Genomic DNA, 26,793 nt, shown 5'->3' on the forward strand with positions numbered 1-26,793 from the left:
TATCTAACCAATCAAGTCTTGTTGCAATTTTGCCAATTGTTTGCGTAGTCAGACGATTATGTAAACCGTTATCTCCATTTATAGCACGATCATCATTTTCGTAGTAGGTTTTAACAATTGTAAGACTTTCAACTGAAAAAAATTGGTTTAACAACTTAGTTTGACATATGTCGAATTCCGGGCCTATGCTTTTGAAACCTTAAAATTGAAAGCCCGTTATATAACCCCACTTTCAAGAAGCTTTTAAGGATTGCACGTACTCTTAAAATGATAAAATGAAACGAATCAGCCCCATCGTTGAAGATGTTTGGGAAAGATACATTTATGGATAACATCCAGTAATTCTTAAGATTGACGGTTATCAATATTTAAATTTCTACACCTTTAAAAAAGCACTAGATATAGTAAAACAAATTAAGTCAAAATGATTAAGGGAACGTAACAGTCCGTAGAGAACCAGGGCCAAGTGACTTACAACTCTGAACTATTCCTGTGTGCGAATAATTGCAGGGATGCAGGAGACCTACAATTTTAAGGCGAGTCCGAAGTACTTTTCATGACAAGAGTTACACTTATAGAATTTGTCAATTCCTCGCAAGAGGCAGTACTAGTAAAAGAAAACATTAGGTGGCACAAGCAGGGATTTAACCCAAGACCTCTCGCATGACAGTCCAACGCCCTTTTTTTTAATTTATTTTTATTTATTCATTCTTAAAACTATCTTAAAGCTATACAAAAATTCATAAAACTAGCCTTAACTGACCTAAGCCTAACTTACTGCTCACATACGGACACGTTAAGTTAAACTATAATACTTAATACTAAAGCCTTTCGGCCCTAAGAACAGTCCAACGCACTAACCATCAAGACACGGGTATCACAATGTTTTATTATTTAAATATCTTGTTAATTGTGAAAGGAGTTTATTTTTTTAAATATGTTAATATACTAGAACAAAATTTACTACCAGATGAACTTTTAATGTCTCTTTATGCTATTCCCGGTTTTAAGGCTCTTGTTAAAAAAAGGCCTTCTTTTTGTTAATGTTTTGTATGAAACAAACACAATTAATTTTAACTCAGTTTAGCTTAATTGTAAAATTGAATCATAATATTATTTAAAAAATTAACTTTAAATATAAAGTTAAAATACTCAGAAACCCTTTGAGCTTAAGACTGCTTAATAATAAGTTTAAAATTAAAGCTAGACACCTTTGACAGGGATTTAAATATTTGTTTTCATATCATACACTTTCCAGGAAAGTATATAAAAGGTGATTTTTTAAGAGCTTGAGAACTTTTTTAAGAAAAAAACGCATACAATTTGCAAAATCTGATCGATTCTTTATTTGAAAAGTTAGATTGGTCCATGACATTTACTTTTTGAAGATAATTTCATTTAAATGTTGACCGCGGCTGCGTCTTAGGTGGCCCATTCGAAAAGTCCAATTTTGGGTAACTTTTTCGAGCATTTCGGCCGGAATAGCCCCAATTTCTTCGGAATGTTGTCTTCCAAAGCTGGAATAAATGCTGGCTTATTTGTGTAGACTTTAGACTTGACGTAGCCCCATAAAAAATAGACTAAAGGCGTCAAATTGCATGATCTTGGTGGCCAACTTACTGGTCCATTCCTTGAGATGAATTGTTCTCCGAAGTTTTCCCTCAAAATGGCCATAGAATCGCGAGCTGTGTGGCATGTAGCGCCATCTTGTTGAAACCACATGTCAACCAAGTTCAGTTCTTCCATTTTTGGCAACAAAAAGTTTGTTAGCATTGAACGATAGCGATCGCCATTCACCGTAACGTTGCGTCCAACAGCATCTTTGAAAAAATACGGTCCAATGATTCCACCAGCGGACAAACCACACCAAACAGTGCATTTTTCGGGATGCATGGGCAGTTCTTGAACGGCTTCTGGTTGCTCTTCACTCCAAATGCGGCAATTTTGCTTATTTACGTAGCCATTCAACCAGAAATGAGCCTCATCGCTGAACAAAATTTGTCGATAAAAAAGCGGATTTTCTGCCAACTTTTCTAGGGCCCATTCACTGAAAATTCGTCGTTGTGGCAGATCGTTCGGCTTCAGTTCTTGCACGAGCTGTATTTTAAACGGTTTTACACCAAGATCTTTGCGTAAAATCTTCCATGTGGTCGAATAACACAAACCCAATTGCTGCGAACGGCGACGAATCGACATTTCACGGTCATCAGCAACACTCTCAGAAACAGACGCAATATTCTCTTCTGTACGCACTGTACGCATTCGTGTAGTTGGTTTAATGTCCAATAAAGTAAACTGAGTGCGAAACTTGGTCACAATCGCATTAATTGTTTGCTAACTTGGTCGATTATGTAGTAATAAAATTCAATGATTTGCAAGCGTTGCTCGTTAGTAAGTCTATTCATGATGAAATGTCAAAGCATACTGAGCATCTTTCTCTTTGACACCATGTCTGAAATCCCGCGTGATCTGTCAAATACTAATGCATGAAAATCATAACCTCAAAAAAATCACCCTTTAGAACAAATCTTACGTTGATTAGTTTGAAATAATTATCCGTTTAGTGGATTATTAAAATAAAGCAAATATTATTTCCTTGTCATTAGTTGGTGAAATCCACCTTAAATACGCATGCAGAACACAGATATCCTTCTTTTGCTATCCAGGACACCAGAGCAGCTGTCTTTCCATACGTTTATTAAGCCTTTGAGAGTTCATTATTATTGTGCGAATGCAGTTTTCAAGCTGCTGATGGTTAAGCGAACTTACATACAAAACAAAAAAACACCAACACACTTACATACACACACAGAATCTCACAAGAATTTAAATCAGATTAATTGGAGTACCTCTCTATAAAGTCTATAAAAGTACATACCTTTACAGATATAAAGTATAAAACCTCTCTATAAACTCTGTCTTTTTAGGTGATACCGCGAACAAATAAATTCAATCAACGACGTTGTGGCGGAAGCCTTCGGTGTACGAACAATAGCAGCCATAGTGGAGGAGGTCTTGGTGGTGGTGGCAGCTTAAACGTAGGCCGATCGAATTCATTTCGCGTGAATAGGCCCAATAATAGTATTTCGACCAATAGCAATTTTTGCAAGCATGTTAGATATTGTTGTCTGCATCAGCAAAAGCACTATTCACAGAATTTTCTCGACTACAGCCATGGCCAGGCCTGCCGAAGAGGTGGATCAGATTGCTGTGTTGATGCCGGAGACCCGAGAAACGATGAGGGCTCAACGAATAATTGCGAGGGCAATGGTGGTATTCAAAATGCAAACAACACTCGACGAGCTATCATGGAGAGGTCCTTTGAGTTCGGTAAGTTGGTGTTATACGACAACATGAGTGTTGGCGTTTTTAATACATACAAAAAAAACATACAGAATTTATTTTCTTCGTTTTGTTCAAAATGGATGCAGGAAATGTTAACGAATGTACACGAGTCTTTTGAAGAAGATATATCGTTATCGACATGTTACATACATGCATAGGTACGTCAATTAAGGATTTTTTTCTGTTGGATTGGTTGCTTTTAGATCGGCTTACGGATAAATAAATCGAGTTGAATTTTGAAATTTCCAATAAGAGTAGTTCTGACAATAGTGCACATGTTCATTGAGAACTGGAGTGATAGTATTCACTTTTGACAAATAAGTATAAAAAGAGCTGAGGTTTCTGGTTGTATTGAAAGATCAAAGCATTACTATGATAGAAAATGGGGAAAAAGTGAGCCCTTCTACTCTTTTTTGTGACTAGAATTTCATCATACAAAAATTCCTCTTCCAACAACTATAAAGGAGCACGTTCCAAGAATTTTAAACGAAGGAAAGATTACCTATCTAGTATCTATTAAGGTCAACCATTTAAAGAATAAAAACCTTTAAGCTCAAGTAAACAACAAAAAGGTTCTGGATGTGTGTATCTATGTTTGTTGGTTCATTATTTTAATAGCAGTATTCTTTTTTTAGAATACAAAACATTAACATTATTAAAGGGTTTTTCAATAAAATATTTAAATTTGTATAGGCTGCTTTTTAAGGCAGCTATACGCCTTTTGATGTTTGGCAAGTAAGAACGATGCCATTATAAAAAGTGGAACGATACAATCATCAAATATATGCTTTGAAAATTGATTACAAAAGTTATATTTTCCAAGAATAAAGCACTTCTTAGTAGTAACGGACACAGAAACTGGAAGAAAAATATGAGTTGCTGTAGCCCATCATGTTGCAACTCATCAATTAAAATTAGGCATTAAACGAGATTATACAGCATTTTGCAGGAAGACTTGCGACATAGAAGACTCAAGTCATTCGATCACTAATAATATCGTATTTTTGTTACAAGGCCCTTAAAATGCATTATAGTGGGCAGGATTTTCGTCAAAAAATCATCCTTAGCGATGAGGTCCATTTCACCTCGAAGACTACGTTAATAAGCAGAATTATTATTCTTAAGGCTTTTAAATCCAAGAATAATTGTTATTTCGAACTCGAGAAGCAGAGAAATTGAAAAAAGTGGGACCCCCGGTTTCGACGGTTGGCTGTCTGTCCTCATTACTACAGACCAAACCATTGGGTCGATTGACTTCAAATTTGAAAATTAAGGTCTTAAGCCGATTTGCGTTAGGAGTTTTTTTGTTTTTTTTTTTAGGACTAACCAATAGATTTTTATTAAATTTTCTCTAAAAACTTTGTTCTCAACTTGACTTCTTTCGATGAAAAAACATTTTTGTATTGCTCCCGAAATACAATATTAAAAAGTATTGAAAAATAAAATTCTTTGCATTATTAAAGATGCTTTGAAGAAATTCTCGACATTTTTAAGTTCCCATTGGAAGTTATTGTAATCGGTCCGATTTGTCAACATTTTGACATTTCTTTACGTTCAAAGTCCCAGAGACATTCGTCAACATTTTGAGAAAAATTAAATTGACAGTTTCTTAAACAAAAATAACAACTTGAAAAAAACTACTAAAAGTTCGTAAAAATTGGTTTTCGACTTTAATATCTTTTCAAAAATTTGAGATATTGGCTTCAAATTAATTTAATTTTATAAAATATTATTTATTTCAACATTCGGTACAATTTTGAGAAAAATCGAATAAACAGTTTTCTTACAAAAAATAAAAACCTAAAAAGAAAAATACCAAAACTTGGTAAGAATTTATTTTCGAATCAAATATATTTTTATAATATAAAAATATTTTTTTTTGACAGTGGGAAATCTTCAAAAGACACTTGGTAGTATTCGACACCAAGTAGTGTGGGACTCTTAACCACTAAAATCACCTCTTCATCAGGACCAATCTTGAAGGATCAAAAGTAGCCATTATGGTGTGATTACCAACAGGAATATCCCTTGTGTATAGTAAATACAGGGTAGGACCTAGGACACTTCCTTGTGGTACACCGGCTTCTATTTTCTTTAAATCCGAATATTCTTGATCGCACCTTACTCTAAACAATTGGTCTGAGATGTACGATTTTAATGTTTTTAAAAGTACTGCTTGGGAAAATCCCTTTGCAGTTTGTACTCAAGTCCCTCCTTCCAAACCTTGTCAAAAGCTTGAGCAACATCTTAGAAAATATCTGAACATATTTGTTTTTCTTCTAATGCTTTTTCTATTACATCTGATATTCTATGAACTTGGAATGTTTATTTCTAAAGCCAAACTGATGGTTTGGGATTAGAAGCAGTTTTTCAAAAACGTTTGCCATAATTGTTATAAGCGATATTGGTCTGTAAGCCGTCACTTCTGTAGGTGGTATACCTTGCTTTGGTATGACAATTACTTTAGCAATTTTCCAATGGTGTGGGACATACCGGTGCTTAAGGCATGCACTTATTATATATTGGTGTTTTATGAAGGCTTTCAATGGCATTTCTCTCATAACCTGAGCAGTAATTAGATCGTAACCTAGTGATTTTTTATTTGATAATTGATGTAAACACATACTTTTTATTTCTTTAAGTCTTACAATTGGTATTTCGCTTTTATCTATCTTATCGACAAACTGTAAGCTATTTTCAGCCGCGTTTGATGAATATGGCTTAAAAACATTCGCAAGATGTTCAGCGAAATGGTTAGCTTTTTCTTTCGGGTTACCGATCCATTTTCCATCTTGAGATTTCAAGGGCGAGTTTTGTAACTGCGGTTCTTTCAGGCGTTCGGCTGCTTTCTATAGCGAAAAATCGGTTGAAGCAACAGTCGTCATCATCCTTAGGAATTTACTGAGTGAATCATTTTTGAATTTGTTTTTAAGATTGTTTCTTATACGGTTAAACGTTGTTTTATCGTCTGGAAATCTAGTATTTTACCATTTTTTTTCTCTATTATCAACTCTCTTATCTCTAAAGAATACTTTCTTCAGCGGCCTGTTGCACATCAGCAATAAATTGTTCCACTTCATGGTCAATTTGCTCGATTGTATCAATGGGAGATCTTAAATTTATAAAACTTAAAAGCCTTTTTCTAAAATCATTCCAGTTTGTTTTCTTATTTACAAGCTTTGGATTACTTTTTTCTAGTATTTCCGATTCACTTAGTGATAGAATCACTGGAGAAATATCTGACGACAGGTCATAATTACCTTCGACATTAATGTGATTTCGTTTGATTCCTTTAGGTACGAAAAAGTCAAAAAGGTCTGGTATTTTGTTAGTATCGGAAGGCCAGTATGTTGGCGACCTGGAGGAATAGAATTTGCAATTGTATTTACGGCCTGCTTGGAAAAGTCTTTTGCCTTTTGTTAATATAAGTCTTGAACCTCAATGGGTGTGTTTCGCTTTGAAGTCTCTACCAACAAGAAAGTTATGCCCAAGAAGATTAAATAGATCTGTATAGTCATCTTGTGTCGGTTAGCGCCTTGGTGGGCAGTATATAGCTGCTATCTTAAACTCTTCTTTTTTCATTCCAAAACTAATAGTTGTTACTTGCATATTTTCACTAGTAAACTTGGTTACTTCATAATGTTTTAAGCTTTCTGTTATAAGAATCGCCGATCCACCTCTTGCCTTGTCAGCTGGATGTGGAGCGTGGTAACATGAATAGTTTTCTATTACATTATCTAGACCTTGTTTATTGGAGAAATGAGTTTCGGACAACAGGCAAATATCGATGTGTTCTAGATCTAAAAAGATTTTTAATTCGTATGAATGTTGTATAAGACCGTTTGCATTCCATGTAGTGATTTTAAGTGTTCTGTCCATCATTGTTTTTTAAGAGCGACTTTTTCGCTTAGCTGTTCCTGTTTATCAATTCTTTGAAGAATAAGTTGTAGCATTTCTTTTATGTAAGTCTCTCCATTCTTCCGCACATTTTTAACAATCTGAGAATAGGCTTTATTTTCATCGCTTTTACTTTCAACAGCCTTTTTAGGCGGTTCCTTCTTAGTATTGTTTTCAGCAGTTAAATCGGTGTTTACTGTGTTTATGGGTTTGTCTCAAGCAGATGTATTTTTGCTACTGAACTCTTGGAGTTTTTTGGCAACTGGGCAGCCTCTATAGCTTGCCGGGTGATTACCCTGACAGTTCACACATTTTGCTTTCTGATCTTTACTCATAGGACAATTTTTAGTTGCATGTTTTCGTTCGCACTTTACACAAGCAAACTCTCGGTTGCAGTATTTTTGGGTATGACCAAAAGCTTGGTAACGTTTGCACTGCGGAAAAACTTTAGATTTTCGGAATGGTTAAATTTTAACAGCTATGCCCAAGATTGATCTTACTTTATAAATCCCCTCGAGACTTTGTTTGCTGTCAAAAGTAAGCGTAAATAAAGGTAGTAACCTCTTACTTGTCATCGATTCTCCACAGGAGTTTTTAATTGTCTCATTCTTAAATAGATTGACTGCAACAAGGGCTTGGAAGCCTTTTTGTGTAAGATCTTCTTCTACTTTCTAGGGAAAAGACTTCTGCGTACTACTTTTATTGACCTTGTAACTTTGTTCTCATATGCGTACCATTGTATTTGGTGTTTGCTCAGTTCTTCAGTGACAGATCTATACTCATCAGCTTCTTTGACTGTGACTTTCCAGTTGTCTTTGTTGTACGTTGTGTATTTGCAAGCTTTTTTAGTACATTTTTCTATTATTTTCTTAAGATCTTCAAAAATTACAAATCCTGAGATCAACTTCAATTTGTTTTCTTGTCGCTATTTCAATATGCCATTCTTCAAAAAAGTTCTTTGATTTTTATTGCTCTTTCTCTTTGTTGATCTCTTCATTGATCGTGGTTGCTTTTTCGCTGATGTTATTAACATCTATAGTATTGTTTGAGGTTGTCGATGATGTAACCCCTGAAGTAAATTTGTTTAGGGGAGTTCTTCGCATCTTTGAACTCCGTCTCTCAATGTTAGTAAGCAATAATTGGTCCTCCCCAGAATCCATAGGACCGACCTCGTAAGAGAGTGGATTTGCAAGTTTCACTGGGTTATTTAATCTAGTCGTGTTGTTCATTGCCTAAGTACACAAAATTGGCAAAAATTGACGATCAGTTCTCGATAACTCATATCAACAATAGATATATTGACTTCAAATCAAATTTTTCAAAAAAAAACTTTTAAAAACTTTTATTAAAATTAGTATTGGTTTTCGACTAAAAATCTCCTCAACAAAAATTGATTTTGAAATCAACCTATTTCAATATATGCAAAATATTGTTGGTAATTTTAATTTTTTTGATAAAACACTGAAACCTACAAACCTTTCAAGCAAGACGAGTCGCCAAACGGGATGGAAAGTTATCGTCTGGATCGCATCCCAGCCTATTTTTAATTTTGAAATCGTTTCAATAATAAGACCTTAGAATCATGACACATATGTTTTTTAAATTTTATTTAATTGATTCCGTTTGTAAACATTTCAAAAAGATATAACGGTTAAAATATACATTAACCCTTAAACTCTATTTTATGAAAATATTTCGAGAAGATAATTTTGGAAAATATTGTTAAAAATTCTGATATTATTTAAATTATATGACTTCCCCAATTGCTTCCTGGTTCATATTAAAATGTTTTTGAAACTAGCAATCACTTTATGCCCATATCCTCTGAAATCTAAAATTGACACATTCTATCAAATGCTTCAAAATGTTTTAAAATTCTACATTATTACCGAAATATATTCCCTACACTCGATGTATCTATCTATGCTACAGCTTATAGGAATCGTGTTGGACAAATCATTTTCAAAATATCCATTCAAATATTTGCATAATAATGTGATTCCTCAATGAAATTCCTCATCACAGCTTTTTGGTATGCAAATTTATTTCTGTCACTCACAGGACTCTCATTTTAGTCAAATTGCCTAGAAGTGGCTTCCTTTGAAATCATCAAAAACATCACTTTAGAAAGAAAGTTAAATTGTTGTATATATGAGTCACTTAAGTGTTACTAAAATTCAAATAAATGTTTGATTTCCAAATAGACCCACAAACATTTCATTTTATTGTTTGGTTTGAAATTACTTCCTATAAAGATTAACCCCCTTAAGCCGAGAGCTATTAACTTCTTCGTCTTGAAAATTTAAACAAACTCCAATAAAATAAAATATAATTCCTTCTTAAATGTTGAATATAAAAGAAAAGAATTTAAAATAACAAAAATATCATGAAGAAAAAATATTATAAATGCTTAAATGATTCTGTAGTCGAGCTATGGAGTATTTCTCAAGAATTCCTAAAACACAACATCACGTATGGCCCCATTAAATTGCTTACGATACTACGTGAGTTTAAAATTACCCAGCAAAACGTGATTCTTTGGAAAAATTCTAAATCGAGACGTGTTCCCAAGATATATCTTCGGGATAATACTCGTAGGCCCGAAGGCTGTAACCTTCCAAAGAAAGCGAGAAGACAAAATGATATAAAACCATTCAGAGATTTCTTTCCACACCTACTCGCATTTATCTTTGGATTTTGATAAAGGCATCGGCTAGGCATGTGAATATATTGATGAATGACAATTATTATTTTATTATGTTCTATGTCAAAAGTATCTACAGTGCAGTCGGCCTCCATATGCGTAGGATTGTTCTTCACAAAAAATAAAGGAATATGGGTAATGGCATTTAGGTATAGATCCTCGCTGTGCGTACTTGTGACTTATTCTGAAGGATCATTTTAATTTCATATCTGTGTTTTTTGTTAGGATATGGAATTATGATTGTGTGCTTTTGAGTAGAAAATATTTGTTTACGGCGTGATGAACTTAAATAAAATTGAAGGCTAAGAACAAAAAGGCTCAAGAATAGACGTAGACTATACGAGCATATACCAATTGAGGCACACGTGTTAGGATTGTTGAAGGATATATCCAGCATCCATATTCATCAGACCCGAAAAGAAAAGAGTGAATATTATGCGAGTGAACAGATTATCCTGATGAGTGGAGTGGTTAGGCGTAATTTAAAAATATATTTCCCTTGGCCAAAATAGGAGGGTAATTGGGTGGAGGCACGCAAGGACTAATTTGGGATTTGCTTTTCGTTCTAGTGTAATAAAATTATTGTTCAGTATCATTGTGTTTATAATGATGATGATTATTATAAAAGCTCTAGAAGATTAATATAAAATGTCTATATGTTTAGTTTTTTTTTTTGTTGTGAAAACAGAAATATTATTAACACTTTATGGTCTGTGAACGCAGATTTCGCAAATACCGAATATGTTTGAGTTAATCGGTTGTTAAGAAAGACAAAACTTATGACAATAGACGGAATTTGAAAGGCTCTCTCTAGCATTTTTTTTTTTTAATTACTAGTTAAAGATTTCAAGGGTGTATTTTTTCTAAAGGTTATATTATTATAGTCAAATATTATTACGAATAAGAAAGTAAAACGATCAGTAAGTGATGTCATAAAAGAATTATATTTTAAGTTAATTAAAAGCAGACTTATCGGCCGGCATAACACTTTGATTGGTGTATTATTTCGTTTAGAGTAGCATATTTGTTGAAAAAATCATTTCCTACGTCAAACTGACAATTGATTTGAAATTCGTACAGACACTGATTTAAAAACAAACATATCGAAAACAATATTTTTTGTGTAAATTTTTACCAAGTTTAAGTATTTTTTTTGTTAGGTTAAGCTAAAGTAATTTAGAGATAACATTTCAAAGTTTTGGAAGGATATTTGAGTCGAAATTCAATTTTTACCAACTTTGAGTAATGTTTTTATACTTACTTAACGTGGCGCTACAGTCCTGTGTGAACTAGGGCCTCACCCAACACACTTCTCCATCTAGCTCGGTCCCTAGCTAGATGTCTACATTTTCGCCCTCCAAGTTGGGTGAGGTCACCTTCCACTTGTGCGCGATACCTGATCCGCGGTCTTCCTCTACTGCGCTGTCCTGTGGGTGAGGATTCGGGCCGGAGCATTAAATTCCATGCGGTCTACGTAACCCACCAATCTTAGTTGTTGGACTTTTACCCTTCTGGCTAAGTCAACGTCGCTGTACAGCCCGTACAGCTCGTCCTTATATCTTCTCCTCCACTCTCCTTCGATGCATACCGGACCGTAGATCACACGATCTACGTGAAGCGACCCAAGGGGCTTTTATCCGCTTTTGTCATAGTCCATGCTTGTGCACCGTATAGCAGGACACTTTGGTCCCTCAAGAGAGGACTTTACCACTCAATTGCTTTTTAAACCCAAAGAAACAGTAGTTATTAAGAGTTATTCTGCGTTTGATCTCAGCCCTGGTGTTGTTTTCTGCGTTTACAGCGGAGCTCAGGTAGATGAAGTCCTTGACTACTTCAAAGTAACGTCTGTCGATGGTGGCGTTTGGCCAAGATGTCGGTGTTGTATGTCTTGACGACAGCATGTACTTTGTTTTGCCCTCATTAACATATTTTTGCCGCCTCTGCCTCAATACTCTCAAAAGCCCCATTGACATCACGCTGAGTTCTTCCGATTATGCCAATGTCATCAGCATATGCTAGTTATTGGACAGACTTTTGAACGATAGTGCCTCTAGTGTTGACGTGTGAGCTCTGCACTATTCCTTCCAGCACGATGTTTAAAAAAACACCTGACAGCGCATCGCCTTTTCTAAAACCTTTTTTGACATCGAAAGGTTGTGTTAAGTCAGCCTGCACAAACGGACGAGTTTGGCAGAGTTGCCAAAACTAGACATGGCTCTATACAGCTCGTCCCTGTAGATGCTGTTATATGCGGCCTTGAAATCGATAAAAAGATGGTGGGTGTCGATTTTTTGTTCTTAGTTTTTTTCCAGGATCTGCCGTAATGTGAATATTTGATCAACTGTGGACTTTCCTTGTCTAAAACCACACTGATAAGGACCTATCAGGTTGTTGACGATGGGCCTTAGACGTTCAAATATTACGGCAGAGAAGATTTTATAGGCGATGTTAAGTTAACTGATTCCTCTATAGTTGGTGCAGTTTAGAGAGTCTCCTTTTTTCAGGATCGGGCAAAAAATACTGAGGTTCCATTCATAGGGATGCTTTCTACCGACCATATCTTACAGATAAATTGGTGCATGCTCCTGCCATCCTACCATCAGCTTTGATATGATAATCTTTACTTCGTCTAAGTCGGGAGGACGGGATTGTTAACTTTCGTCGTCTATGTTGAATGGATCATCCTGCCTGACAGCGGAATTCAGTTCGTCGTCGCCGTTATACAGTCTGCAGAAGTGGTCCTTCCATATCCTCAGCATTAACTGCGGTTCCACTATGATGTTTCCACTTTCGTGTTTGCAGCCTTCGGTTCTAGGTTTATGTACCTATGAATTTCGTTTCACCTGTTCATAAATCTTTCGAACTTCATATCTGCTTTTAAACCTGTCAAAATCTTTGACAGCACGCTTCTCATGCCCTCTCTTTTTCCTTCTGAGAAGTCGGTGTTCCTCTTACCTCTTCTGCTCATAGAGCTCATGAGCAGCTCTCGTCAATTTATGCAGCGCCGCTTTACGTGACTGTTGTTTGGCTGCATTTGCCTGCTGACATTCCTCATAAAACCAGGGGTTCCTTGTTGGTGCCTGCTTGAAACGCAGCACATCAGAAGCGGCTTCTCTGATTGCATCTCTGCAATGTTGTCACTGGTTTTCGATACACTGTGTTGGCGGCAGAGAACTTGGAGAGAGGTTACTTGTAACTCGTTCGGAAAAGGATTTGGCGATCTCTGGCGAAACGGAAGAAATACCTAGGAGAATTCTTTCTTAACGATCTAAACGATCTAAATCGGTATAATCAGCCTCTCACGCCTCGTAAGGGACTCAAGCTGGTTCCATTGAGCTTAGGAGGAAGCCTCAAGATTCAAGTGGTACCACAATAGGCCAATAAACCGGAATAAGTGTGTCCGTTTCCACTATGGACAGCTACTATAACCTTATCTAACCTGACGAATGTAGCCCTTCGATGTTGTACCTTCTCCAGCAACTCCCTCTTTTGTCATGGGTCTGAAAATCCGAAGTACTACCTTGGCTACAACGAGGTAGTGGTCCTTGTCGATGTTAGCTCCTCGGAAAGTTCGGACATCCATGATGCTGGAAGCGTGTCTGGCGTCGATCGCAATATGATCAATCTGGTTGACGATAGATTGATCTGGAAAACTCCAAGTTCCTTTGTGGATGTTGAGGTGTTTAAAACGCGTACTTCCTACCTTGACGTCTCGCCCCGCAGCAAAATCTATGAGCCTGAATCCGTTGTCGGAAGAGTTGTCGTGCAGGCTGTTCTTCCCGATTATTCCACCAAAGATGTCTTCTCTTCCTAGCTTAGCATTAAAATCGCCCAGGACTATTTTAATATCGTAGCTAGGACACTGCTCATATGTTTTGTCTAAGGGATCGAAGAACATATCTTTGGTGTTGTCATCTTTCTCTTGTGTGGGGGCGTGCGCGCATATCAGGCTAATGTTGCCGAATTAATCCTTGGCGCGTATGGTCATGAGGCGTTCGTTGATGCACCTATAGTTCAAGACTTCTTGGATAAGTCTGGCTCCAATGACATAGCCGCATCCAAATAAGCGCTGTTAGTTTTCGTGGTAGCATTCACCATAGTAAATATAGAAGTTTTTCATCCTGTTTTTGCCCAGCCCATCCCATCGTATTTCGTGGATGGCTGTGATGACTGCTTTACAGCAGTCTAGTGCCTCAGCTAATTCTTCGTGGTCTGTTAAGAGACCTAACATTCCATCTGCATATCCGAAGTTCGTTGTCTTTAATTCGTTTGCGTAGGTTTTCAACAGTAAATCCGTCCGTATCCAAGGCTTGTTGGTGCTTCGCAACTATGAGTTTTTTACGTGGCCAGGAGGTCACCCTGAAGGCACAACCTCCAAATTGAAGGGGCAGATCCTTAGTATAGTTCCAAGGATTGGGAGCCGGATAAAACAGCTCCTTATAGGCCTGGGCTCCGAATAAGTCGAAGAAGCCCTATAAGGTATTCACTAAGTAGTTCAATCTTACTGGAACTGTAGACGCCACCGTTTATTCCATCTCGGGCATTCCTCCACTGCCGTCTGGATAAGGATCTAATCTCTCGATCAAAAAGATCTAATGCACGAAATTTCTAACTGCTTCTCTAAAATTATAGTAACTGGGGAGATGACACTTAATATATTTTATGCTGTTAATGTTCTTTAATCAAAATTGTAGTTATTTTCACCGTCGTATGTACTAATAACACTTGACTTGGTAGAATATACATCCATTGTTAAGTCTTCTGCAAAAATAAAGTTTATTTTACAATTACAAAAAACTGCATTAAATTTTAAAATGGAGCGGCATATCTCTCGCAATTACCCTATACAAATTGTAAAACTCTGTTGTTTGTGAAAAAACAACCGCCTGATCCATAGTTTTGAATATTTTTTCTAATTTTATAAAATGCAAAAGTTCATAAGTAAAATTGTTCCCACAAATTCATGTTTTGGGAATTTTGCATTCCTTCACAACCTCAAAATTAGTTATGGACTTTTTCTCTCAAATGCAATTTGTGTTTAAAACCTTGTTTGAATGGTTGTGAAAAAAGGACAAACGAAATATTTCAACATAAACGTATGTGATAAAAGTTTGGAAATAGTTCTTGATTCACTTAAAATATATTCCCGGAATAAGGTTATCATTAAAGCTATAAAATTGTTTTTTTTTTTATACATGTACTTAAACTATTCTACTTGTCTAGTTAAACATTTTTGTTTTTGACTTTTCCATATAATTATGTACGTATATTAAAGTAATCCATATGTAGTACCCGTGGCATGATGGTTAGTGCGATGGACTGGCAATGTAACTTCTACCACAACATTCCTAATCAAAAATGGGCTTCAACAGGGAGCGGTGAATTCGCCGATTCTCTTCAGCATTTACAACAGCGATCTAACGATCTAATTGCGTACAGAACAGCCCGAAAGGTTGAGGTTATTAGAATTCTCTTGCAGCGTGATTTCAACAAGATTCAGCGATATTGCGACGACTGGAAACTGAAAATAAATATCCAGAAGTCCGATAAAATTCTGTTCCGGACTCCGTTGGCTAGGTCCACGAGGGATACGTGCAAGAATTGGCGCAAGATGGTCATCGTTGATCTTCACGGGCAGCCATTAGCAAGCAAAAGTGTAGTGAAGTACGTCGGTATCTGCTTAGATCAGTATTTATATTTCGACAGACATATAAATGCTGCTCTGACCATAGTCAGAGGAGCTTTCGCTTTTGACGAAACGGCTATTTTAGAGCAGTCGGTTTGACCCCAGACTGAAGGTAATTTTCTACATGGCCCACATACGGCCGATGATCGTTTATGGTTGGAGAAGTTTCGGGTGTTCGAGCGACAGTGTTTACGACGCTGTAGCGGCTTATATCAAACAGTAAAATCTTCTTTAGTGCATTACTATTCTAACGAGATCCTATATAACTGGGCTCAAATCAACAGAATTGACAATTTCGTAATAAAACTCGTTCGAGGTCACATTGTAAGATCTATGTCTTCGACCAACAATTTAATTTTCGGGGAGTGTTATCCAAACGATGAGTACTTTGAGAGTGCACATTTGAGCGGCTTCTCTCCGCTAGAGGCATTCCTCTTCTTAGATAGATGCGGTCTGATACAGGCAGGTCCCCAAATCTACCACGTCAGACGACGAACCGTGGATAGACGACTACTGTACAATCGGGACTTCAAAGCACAAGGCGGAGCACAACTCCTTAGGTTCAGTATTAAGTGCTATAGTTTTTCTTAAAGTGTCCGTATGGGACCAATAAGTAAGTTTTAAGTTATTGTTAATTAGGCTAGTTTGATGAATTTTTGTCTAGCTTTAAGATAGGTTTAAGATTAAAGTGTAACGAAGCGTCACACTCCTACTACCGACCGACACCAATCAACCGCCATCTGCATACCCACCAAGTGAAATAAGTGACAACAATACGCAGCCGAAATAGAAAAACAAAATACATGCGATATTTTTGTTCGTCATTATAGAGTTCACATTTGGTTCCTGCAGGAGAATTGGCTTATCGACCCAAGAAATCCGAAAAAATTGGAAGCTTACTCGACAAAATTTAATAAAGGTTTTGAACTTTATATTCAGAAGCGCAAGATTCCCTCGATATTCCCCTTCCCTATTAAGAGTCGATGGGCCGTTGCTCCATAGCGTGCTGCGTAGTAAAAACAAACAAACTATTGTGGTATTCCCCTTCACCCTTCCGGTGTCGATGGATACTTGCTGAAGTGTTGTGTTATTCCCCTTCACCCTTCTGGTGACGTCGGGCACTTGCCGAATTATTGTGTTATTCCACTTCACCCTTTCATTGTCGACGGGCACTTGCCGTATTATTGAGTAATTCATCTTCACCCTTCCGGTGTCGATGGGCTCTTGACCGTAGTATTAAGTTCGGTGACCATATTTTGCGGGACAAAATAATTAACACTACCTCAAAAATGTTGACCAGTTTTCAATTTTTTTGTATATTTCATTGAGTAATAGTAAATAAATATAAAATAATATAAATGAATTAATAAATATAGTATAGTAAGGTATGTTTTTAAAATAAATAAAAGAGGAACTTTCATCGATAATCAACAAAACAAACATAAAGAAAACGCAAATTCTTTCAGTCTGTAACTTATTCACAAACAAACATATGTAAACAAAATCTTAAACTCTTTTTATCATATTTGCTAGCAACTTTTACATCGTATTACAATATATAAATAAATCCTGGCTTTCTTTTTAAATAATACTTTGCAATTTTGCAATTTAATATGCAAATTAAAATTCATTGTTTTAATTTTCATATTATTTTTTTCGTTTGTCCATACTTCGTTTTAAAATTGAGAAAACTCTCTCTGTAGGTGCATTAGACCCTGAAAGCTATAAACAAATCTCTACGATTTTTGAAATGTTTTCATATTGTATCATTTTTGTATTGAAAAACTTGAAAATTTCGACGCACTTATCTCCTTCCATTCAACAATTTTTTCTAACGAAACATAATTTTGTACACATGAAAACACGTCGAAAACATCAGTGTCATTAAATGAAATATTGCTTCTATTTTTCTAGTATACATTAAACTTAACTCCACTTTATACTTTGTCCTAGAAAAGAGTTTAATCCTTGCTCTTCATTTATTTTTGGAGTGAAGGATTTTTCAACAATGCAATAATTCCAACAGTCGGATTGCACTCTAACAATTACTTTTGGAAAATTCCCATAACTAGTCCAAATCTAAAAAGGATGAGTTTCATTCACACTCACTGAAAGTTACTTTTACCATTTTTATGGTCAGTAAAACTCAATGGTATAAATAATTTCCAGTGGTGAAAGTCATCCTGTGCGCAAGTGTAGGAATATTAGTTTAACTTCCCCTGTATCTAAGGATGTATAATATGATCTGATTTTTGTAATTGGGAGAGTAGGAAGTGTTCCGAAAAAGAAAGACTACGAATTATGATGTAAGGGTACGTTTTCATTAAACATTTATTGGTTTTTATGTTTAGGCTTTCCTAAAAAAAAAAGTTATAAAATAATGAACAAATAATGAGCAATTTCTAAAATAATGAATAATGAATAATATTTCTTCCAACACACAATAATTCATAACAAACATTTTCTTCAAACAATGAACTGTTCATTATAATAATGAACGGATGGTCACCGCATATATAATAGGTATTATTATCTATAGATATCCTATTGTTTAGTCTTAAGCCGCTTTATTGGATTAGAAAAAAAAATAAAATCTGAAAAAGGAAAATATAATTCTTTTTATTTGGAAAAGAGTAGTTTGGTCAACTCTCTATACTCGAGTTTCGTGCTTTCTTGCGATGACCCTAGAGTCCGGTGAGCTTACCTCAGCCTAGGGAAAAGAAGCATCACAAAAGTAACAAAAATAAATAAAAAAAAAGTTGGATGGACTGACTGTAGTCTTGGGTTCCATCCCTGCTTATGCCATCTAAAGTTCTTTTTTTCAGGGGTACTTCCTTTAACGAAGAATTGCCAAATCCATCAAGAGTAATTCTTGTCATGAAAAAATGCTTTCTCAAGCTAGCCATTCAGGTTCAGATTTTAACTGTAGATCCCCTCCATTTCTGACAATATTACTCTCACACAGGAATGGTTGAGAGTTGTAAGCCACTAGGCCCAAATTATCAACGGACTGTTGAGCCACCCAATACCCAAAAATGCCGCAGACATTTTTGTTGACAACGAAAAGCGCTAAAAACCCACAATTTCTTCATTGCAGTTGTTGAACATTTGCACTATTGAACCATTTTTGCAGTTTGATCCTTTTGAACAAACGTTACCTAAATTGGTGATGTACATATAGGTGCGTTTACACTTTTTTGTTGAACTTTATAGTTTATTGACCAAAAGTATACCTTGATAAAAAAAGGAGGCTTTTGCCTCTCTGTATATTACTTCATCTGCGTCCAAGCCAATAGATTTCAGAAACCATTTCCTTTATGGTTTTCAGTCAATACCTCGACCTTATTATTGCGAATTAGGGATGACCTCCTGTTTAAAAGAAATAAATAAATTATAGATAAGAACTTAAAAGCAAGGATAACCCTTTGCGATGATTTAATTTAATCCTCACAAAGGTGCTTTTTAAAGACTTCATTAAAAAATAAAAATGAATGGTATTATATTGTGGTGCCCTCGGGGATCAAAGAAATCTAGGAAACTGTCTGTCATACCAAACGAAAGCAAAAAAAACATATCTCATTTGTTATAAAAGAAAATATAAACCAAATTATTGCATTTCTCATCTTTGTCAAAATCAATTTAAGTATGTATAACTTAAAACGTGTCGCAGAAAAATTATTTTTTTTATTTTAATATTCGTCCTGTTTCGCTGATGTCGGTTGCACTGATGTCATCTTATCTTTCTTGTTGTTTTTGTTCTTTGCAGATAGTTGCGATGAGAGTGATACAATAAGTACAACGTCCTCGACACCAACTATACCCTATAGTGCTTTAAGTCGACATCCTTTGACGCAGCAGCAGCAGCAACAGCAGCACCAACAATCACATCAGCTTTCAAAGAAAAAACTTCAGCCACAATATCACCAACAGCAACTGCACCAACAGCAGCAGCAGCAGCAGTCAAAAGAGCACTTTTCACATCACCATCAGTCGCAGCATAATCAATCAAAAGGATTTCACGTCAAGGAGAGCAACACAACACTTCCACGAATAGGGCTACGTGGGTTGGACAATTCCACCTGCAATACCACCCACCATCAGGGCTCGATTGCGATAGCGACTAACAACTGTAACAGCAGTATATCATTGTCTGGTCACAATAATGGAGGCATTATCAACAGCGGCGGTGGCGGTGCTGTTTCAAATTCAATTTCAATATCAAATAATAATTCGCATTGTGCAACGGCGGCGGCGTCACCCATCGCTGGTGGCGGTGGTAGCGGAAATGGCGGTAGACCATTAAGCAACGTATTTATGGATTTGAGTTCTCCAACTGAACGGCTGTCAACCTCAAATATGCTTGGCAGTGGCAGCGGAAATTCGGTCAACAGGACAGCGGCGGGGGTAAGTTCGCTTTCTATGCCATATACATATATGTATGCTATGTGTGTCGACTGCCGTGTCGGTGGTTTCATTTCAACAAAATAGGGAATATTTTATGTCGTGCACACATAAAAGTATAACATTTGTGCTTCCGCTAAATAATCACCAGAATGGGGGTTGGGGGCGCAATTAAAATGTGTGACACAGGGATTAAGGCTCCAATTACGGCCTGCCGTGAGAGAAACATTTTTATTTGTACTTCATATTATGTCGGTGCCAATGACACCATCCACAAAGCAATGAAATCACCTTAATTGGATGCGGATAGAGAAACAGTTAAAGGCTTTGTCGCGTCGCGGTCGCTCTTAAAACTTTTTGCTGATGAGTTACATTGGAATATAGAGTGGAGGGGTGAATTTCCCGGAAACTTTTGTTTTCAGTATATTCGTGCAAGGAACATAATCTATCTAATTTATAAAATAAAGTCAAATTTTCCAAACACGCAGAGTATGAACTGAACATGCACGTCAATCCCCATCTGTGGTCAATGTAATGGTGCTGCTTTTGAAAATAATTATTACACATTTTGTGGTCAGAAATGATATTTTATACGAATTTAATTGTGTCTTTACTTGGATGATATTATTTCTAAGCACATAACTTAACTATCTTTTCAGAATATTCGAGCCATGAAATCTCCAATTTTGAACCGCAGGCGTTCCTCGTCTATAGCTGCGAATCTTCTGACTGCGGATATTGGCGCATACCGGAATACAGATGAAACTATCTCTCGAAATCATTCAACGATTCCACACAGTAATACGAGGTAAGTTTCCCAACAATAGAGAAGTTTCATCTACTCGAAAAGAATTCATAACTTTATTTTTTTTTTAAATTATAAGACCGAAGCTTTTATACATAATTTTAAAGTATTCCTGCAAAAATAAAATTCCTTTGAATTTCTCGTGTTTTCGTTGCTTGAACTTAAACAGATTAAAAAATATATGAAATTCTTGGAACCCGAAATGAGTCTGAAATCATACCGAAATGAAAAAATATAAGGAAGCAGCATGTTACGATTAAAAACCGTTATATACAATATGTGATTGTATTTTCGTCCATTTTTTTGTTTCTCTTCCCTTTCTGACCTTTTGATAAATAACACTTTGTGCCCCTTAAGTGAGCAGTGGGAATTTTTAAGTCAATATGAAGGGTGTGTACGTCAGGAACGTCACTTTTTGTACATATAATATACAAAAAAGCAATTATTGGCCTCCCGTCTACAAAAGAGGTAAATAAATATATAGTTTTTTATGTTCATGTAATACTTAATGTAAATATTGTACATACTTTTTATTGAATTTTCTCTTTGTAAGTACTTTTTAATTGTTAAAATAATGGACCATAATGTGAATCGTCATTTTTGACGTCTTGCCAGGTCATATTTTCAATATGTTTTTTTGGATAGTAAACAGTTTACAGTGTTTTTACCCTCGTAGTTTTATAAAGAAAAATTTGAAATTTTCAAAATATTTACTTAAAACACTTCGTCTTCTTGTAAATGCTGGTTTAATTTTAAGGGCCATGTTGACTTTGAATAAAACACAAATTATTATTTATTTAATCCGTTAATTATCTAACGTTAATATAAACTTATAGCTATCTACATAATTTTTAATTTAAAATTTTAATTAATATAGAAATAAATAAATACTATAACAAATTAAAAAATCTTTCTTTAAATTGTTTACTTTTAACATTGTCATTAACAGATGAAATTAAATTATAAAATTTATTGAAGACTGAAATCAATTGATTTAAAGGGCTATTCATACCATAGTTAGTTCTGCTAAAGATCGGACATAAAGGTATCTGTCTTCTTATGCTAGTTGGGCTATAGCTAAAATTTAGACGATTCAGAGCTGTTGCGGATATAATAGAACCATTAATTAATTTTAAAATAAAACAAAATTGGAGATATTGTCTATGTTGTGAAAGTGTAGGGAGCTTTATTAGCAAAAGTCTCTGAGAATAAGGAGGTGGTGTAAATATTTGGGAAAACGGAAGAAAACGAAGACAAAAACGCTTAAATCTTTTTTGGATACTTTCAAGTCTGTCAATATGGACTGAATAGTATGGATAACACAGCCGTATTCAAGTATTGGCCTTACAAATGATACATAAAGAAGTTTTAAGACGTATGGGTCACGAAAGTCACGAGAAAAACGTTTAACAAAACCTAGAATTTTGTTAGCTTTTTTAACTATAAAGTTATAATGGTCACAGAACGTTAATTTACTGTCAAGAATAACACCTAAATCAGAGAAAACGGAAAGCTTACAAAGGGAGGAAGAATCTAATAAATAGTTATAATCTATAATTGTTTTTTTGCGTGTAAAACACATAGTTTTACATTTGTCAATATTCAATAAAAGTCGGTTTGTATTGCACCATTCCCTAAAACTATGAAGATCTTCTTGAAGCTGTGAGCAGTCATTAATTGAACTAATAGATTTGAAAATTTTAATGTCATCAGCGTATATTAAAACGGAGGAGTTTTTTATAACGGATGTTATGTCATTTATATATAAGATAAATAATAAAGGACCTAAATGGCTACCCTGTGGAACACCAGAGTTGACGTAAAATTGGTCGGAGAATTCATTTCTGAATATAACGCTATAACTTCTGTTCTTGAGATAAGACGCGATCCACGTCAAGAATTTGTCGTTAAACCCTAAGGCCTTAAGTTTATGGACTAAAGTCTTGTGACACAATTTGTCAAAGGCTTTGCTGAAATCTGTGAATACGCAATCTACTTGTTTACGATCTTCGAAAGAGTCAAGGCAGAAAGAAGTGAAGTGAAGTAGGTTTGTAATTGTTGATTTATTCTGGACGAAACCATGTTGATTTTCACATACAATTGAATTACAATTAAAGGATAACATCTTACAGATAATGGACTCAAATAGTTTGGGAATAACGGAAAGTTTGGCAATCGGCCGGTAATTCGTTTTTTCATTCTTAGATCCTTTTTTATGAATCGGAGTTATAAATTATTATTGTCATTTCTTTTTATTATAATAATATTGGTTTGGTTTGATTATTTTTTGAACAAAAAATCGGCTAAATGGAGTCCGCGACATCGGCGGCAAACATCCATCCGATGGTTTTATTTCAATGACGCTGAAATAGGGGATTCAGACTTTTAATAAGAGAAGGGGCCACACACTTCACATAAAGAGTTTTTGACCATCGCCTGTAAGAAAGGTTGACAAAATTGCAATAATATAATGCGAATATATGTATCTATACTTTATATTTATTATATCAAAGGGCTAAAGTGACAATTTGTGTTATAAGATTCTTTTACAACACTTTTGTCCAGAAAAACATTATCTAACTATTTAATTTGGACGACCCCCTACATTTGAAAGCATTCCAAGATTCCAGCACTTTCTGAATATGATCGATTTAAGAGCTAGTATACAATAGTTTAGAGAGGCTTCGGGTGCTTTTCATATAAAAATCTTAGAAATTGTGTTGAAACATAGCTTTTTCAAAAAAGATATATTCTGTCCTTACTATCATTTGTATAAATGGGAAAAAATGATTCAAAAATTTTGCAAAGAGGCCGAAAATAAGAAAGTTTGATCTTTTTTCCTATGAATATAAAACAGAATATGGAGAATTTTCTGATGTGTTTTTTCTGACACAATTTCCGAAAGTCTATTATTAATACCGTTTTCGGTACGACTGTTAAGTTAGCACTACATTTTCCGAAATGTAAAAAACTGAGTATGCAGTTAATTCTAGCTTTTTTGTTGTAAATTAGTTGTGCAAAGAAAAAAATTCCAAAAATTTGTTTTACTTTGTATGTTTTTTAAAAAAGGAGGTATGTAGTGCTAACTTGACACCACCGTAAGTCCAGGCACAAAAAAAGAAAAAACTGTTTTCGACTTGTAACCCCTTTTTTGAAAATTATTCCATGTTTTTCTGCACCAACTATAGAGGAATCAGTGTCGTTAACATCGCTTATAAAATCTCGTAATATTACGGCACATCCTGGAAAAAAACCCAAGAACACCAAATCGACACCCACCATCTTTTCATCGATTTCAAGGCCGCATATGAAAGCATCTACAGGGACGAGCTGGATAGAGCCATGTCTAGTTTTTGCATCCCTGCCAAACTCGTCCGTTTGTGCAGGATGACCATGGAGAATTCACGCTGCTCCAAAAAGGTTGAAAACAACTTAACAGAACCTTTCGATGTCAAAAAAGGTTTTAGACAAGTTGATGCGCTGTCAGGTGATTTTTTTTACATCTTGCTTGAAAGAATAGTGCAGAGCTCACACGTGAACATTAGAGGCACTATCTTTCAAAAGTCTGTCCAATTACTGGCATATGCTGATGGCATTGACATACTCGGAAGAACTCAGCGTGATGTCAATGGGGCTTTTGTGAGCATTGAGGCAGAAGCGGCAAAAATGGGTTTAACGGTTAATGAGGGCAAAACAAAGTACATGCTGTCGTCTAGAAAGGACATACAACACCGACGTTTTGGTCAAAACGTCACAATCGACAGACGTAACTTTGAGGTTGTCAAGGACTTCGTCTACCTAGGCTCCGCTGTAAACTCGGAAAACAACACCAGCGCTGAGATCGAACGTAGAATAAAGTCCTCTCTCGAGGGACCAAAGTGTTGCTATATAAGACCCTTATCATCCCCGTCCTGCTATTCGGTGCAGAAGCATGGACCATGGCAAAAGCGAATGAAAGCACCTTGGGTCGGTTCGAGAGAAAAGTTCTTTGTGTGATCTACGGTCCCGTATGCATCGAAGGGGAGTGGAGGAGAAGATGGAACGACGAACTGTACGGGCTGTACAGCGACGTAGACTTAGCCAGAAGAGTAAAAGTCCAACGACTAAGATAGCTGGGTCACGTAGAGCGCATAGAAACCAATGCTCCGGCCCGGAAGGTCTTCGAATCCACACCCACAGGACAGCGTAGTAGAGAAAGACCGCGGATCAGGTGGCACGCACAAGTGGAAAGTGACCTCACCCAAATTGCAGCGCGAAACTGGAGACATCTAACTAGGAGCTAGATGGATTAGTTTGTTGGGTGAGGCCCTAGTTCACACAGGACTGTAGCGCCACCTTAAGTAAGTAAGTAAGTGACTCGTTGATTGCAGCTAAAGACAAAATTTTAATTCTGTTTGAAACTTTTGCAAATACATATTTTGATCAAGAAGGAACCAACTAAACTGAAACATTGGGGAAAGAAAAATATTTGCTAATTGAATAATGGATTCATTACAAATTCAATGGATTCAGGTACAAAATTTAGTAAAATAAAAAGTCAAAACAAATTATGGAAAAAAAAAAGTTAGGAATTAACTATAGTATTGCACTCACAAAAATCTTTTCTCTCTTCAATTTCCATGTTATTCAAATCTTTTAACGAAACTGACACTTTTGTTGTTTTTTGAGACCTTTATATTTTTGAAATTCACGTGTAAATCTCAATCTCTACTGTAAATGATTTAAAAAAAAATACCAAATGTCTAAAACAATATTTTCTGTGAGATGAATTAGTTTGAAGCCAATTTGTTTAATTTTTGAAAAGATATTTCAGTCGAAAATTAATTTTTTCCAACTTTTATTAATTGTTTTTGGGTTTTTTTATTTTTTGTAAAAAAAGCTATCTTTTCCAACAAAATTTTACTGAATGTTGAAGACAATATTTTTTTATAAAATAAAATTGATTCGAGGCCAATATATCAAATTTTTAAAAAGATATTTGAGTCGGAATTTAATTTTTACGAATTTTTATACATTTTTTTTAGATTTTTATTTTTTGTAAGAAAATTGTCAATTCGGTTTTTCTCAAAATTTTGGTGAATATAGAAAACAACATTTTGTATGAGATAAAATTTGAAGCCATTATCTTAAATTTGTAAAAGATATTTCAGTTGAAAATCAATGTTTACTAATTTTTTGCAATGTTTTGTTTAGGTTGTTATTTTTTGTAAAAAAAAATTGTCAATTCGATTTTAAAAAAATTTGACCGACTGTTAAAAAAAATATTTGTTTAGAATAAAATTAATTTAAAGCCAACATCTTAAATTTTTTAAACGATATTTGTGTCGAAAATCAATATTTTTAACTACTTTATTGTTTTTTTTTTGTTTTTGTTATATTTTTATTTTTTATAAAAACTGTCTCAAAATTTTACCAGATATCAAAAACGTTATTTTTCGTTGCACATAATTATTTATGAGATAAAATCAGTCTTTTTTAATAAAAATATTCGAGGTACAAATATTTTTTTTTTCAGTTTTTTGATTTATAAAAAAAAACGTTAATTGGAATTTTTCCTAATATATATTAGTTTGGTATCACGTTAAAATACATAATATAAAATTGAATTCAAATCGCTAGCATAATTAGTTCTTGAGATATTTTGGGTAAACCAAAATTTTCACATGTTTTTTAAATTGCTTCTTTAAAAAACCACTAACTCCATTTTTTAGTGCTCTTTGTGTATTGTTATCCGTATAACAAAATTTATTTGAAATCGATATCTCTACTGATTTTTGAGCGTATGATGAACGTACAAACGTACGTACACACGCACGTACAGATATTTCTCTACAAATTTTTTCGACTCTAGGGTCCTTGAAACGTTGAGAAATGTCCACATTTTTAATTCTACAAATCGGACCGATTGCAATAACTTCCTATGGGAAGTGAATAATTTAAAATATAAGTGTTATC

General features: G+C 35.2%; 1 protein-coding gene across 1 annotated transcript in view; it reads left to right on the forward strand.

Moving 5' to 3' along the window:
* The window catches only part of LOC129945370 (uncharacterized protein DDB_G0283357), a 219,452-nt gene that overhangs the window by 117,531 nt on the left and 75,128 nt on the right, over positions 1-26,793 (forward strand). Inside the window, exons 3-5 of the mRNA XM_056055061.1 lie at positions 2,928-3,330; positions 19,399-20,036; positions 20,693-20,841. Of these exons, the coding sequence (XP_055911036.1) occupies positions 2,928-3,330; positions 19,399-20,036; positions 20,693-20,841 (1,190 nt within the window). The remainder of the gene's footprint in view (positions 1-2,927; positions 3,331-19,398; positions 20,037-20,692; positions 20,842-26,793) is intronic.

The sequence above is a fragment of the Eupeodes corollae genome, chromosome 2 (genome assembly GCF_945859685.1).
Source record: "Eupeodes corollae chromosome 2, idEupCoro1.1, whole genome shotgun sequence".
In the NCBI taxonomy this organism is placed as follows: Eukaryota; Metazoa; Arthropoda; class Insecta; order Diptera; family Syrphidae; genus Eupeodes; species Eupeodes corollae.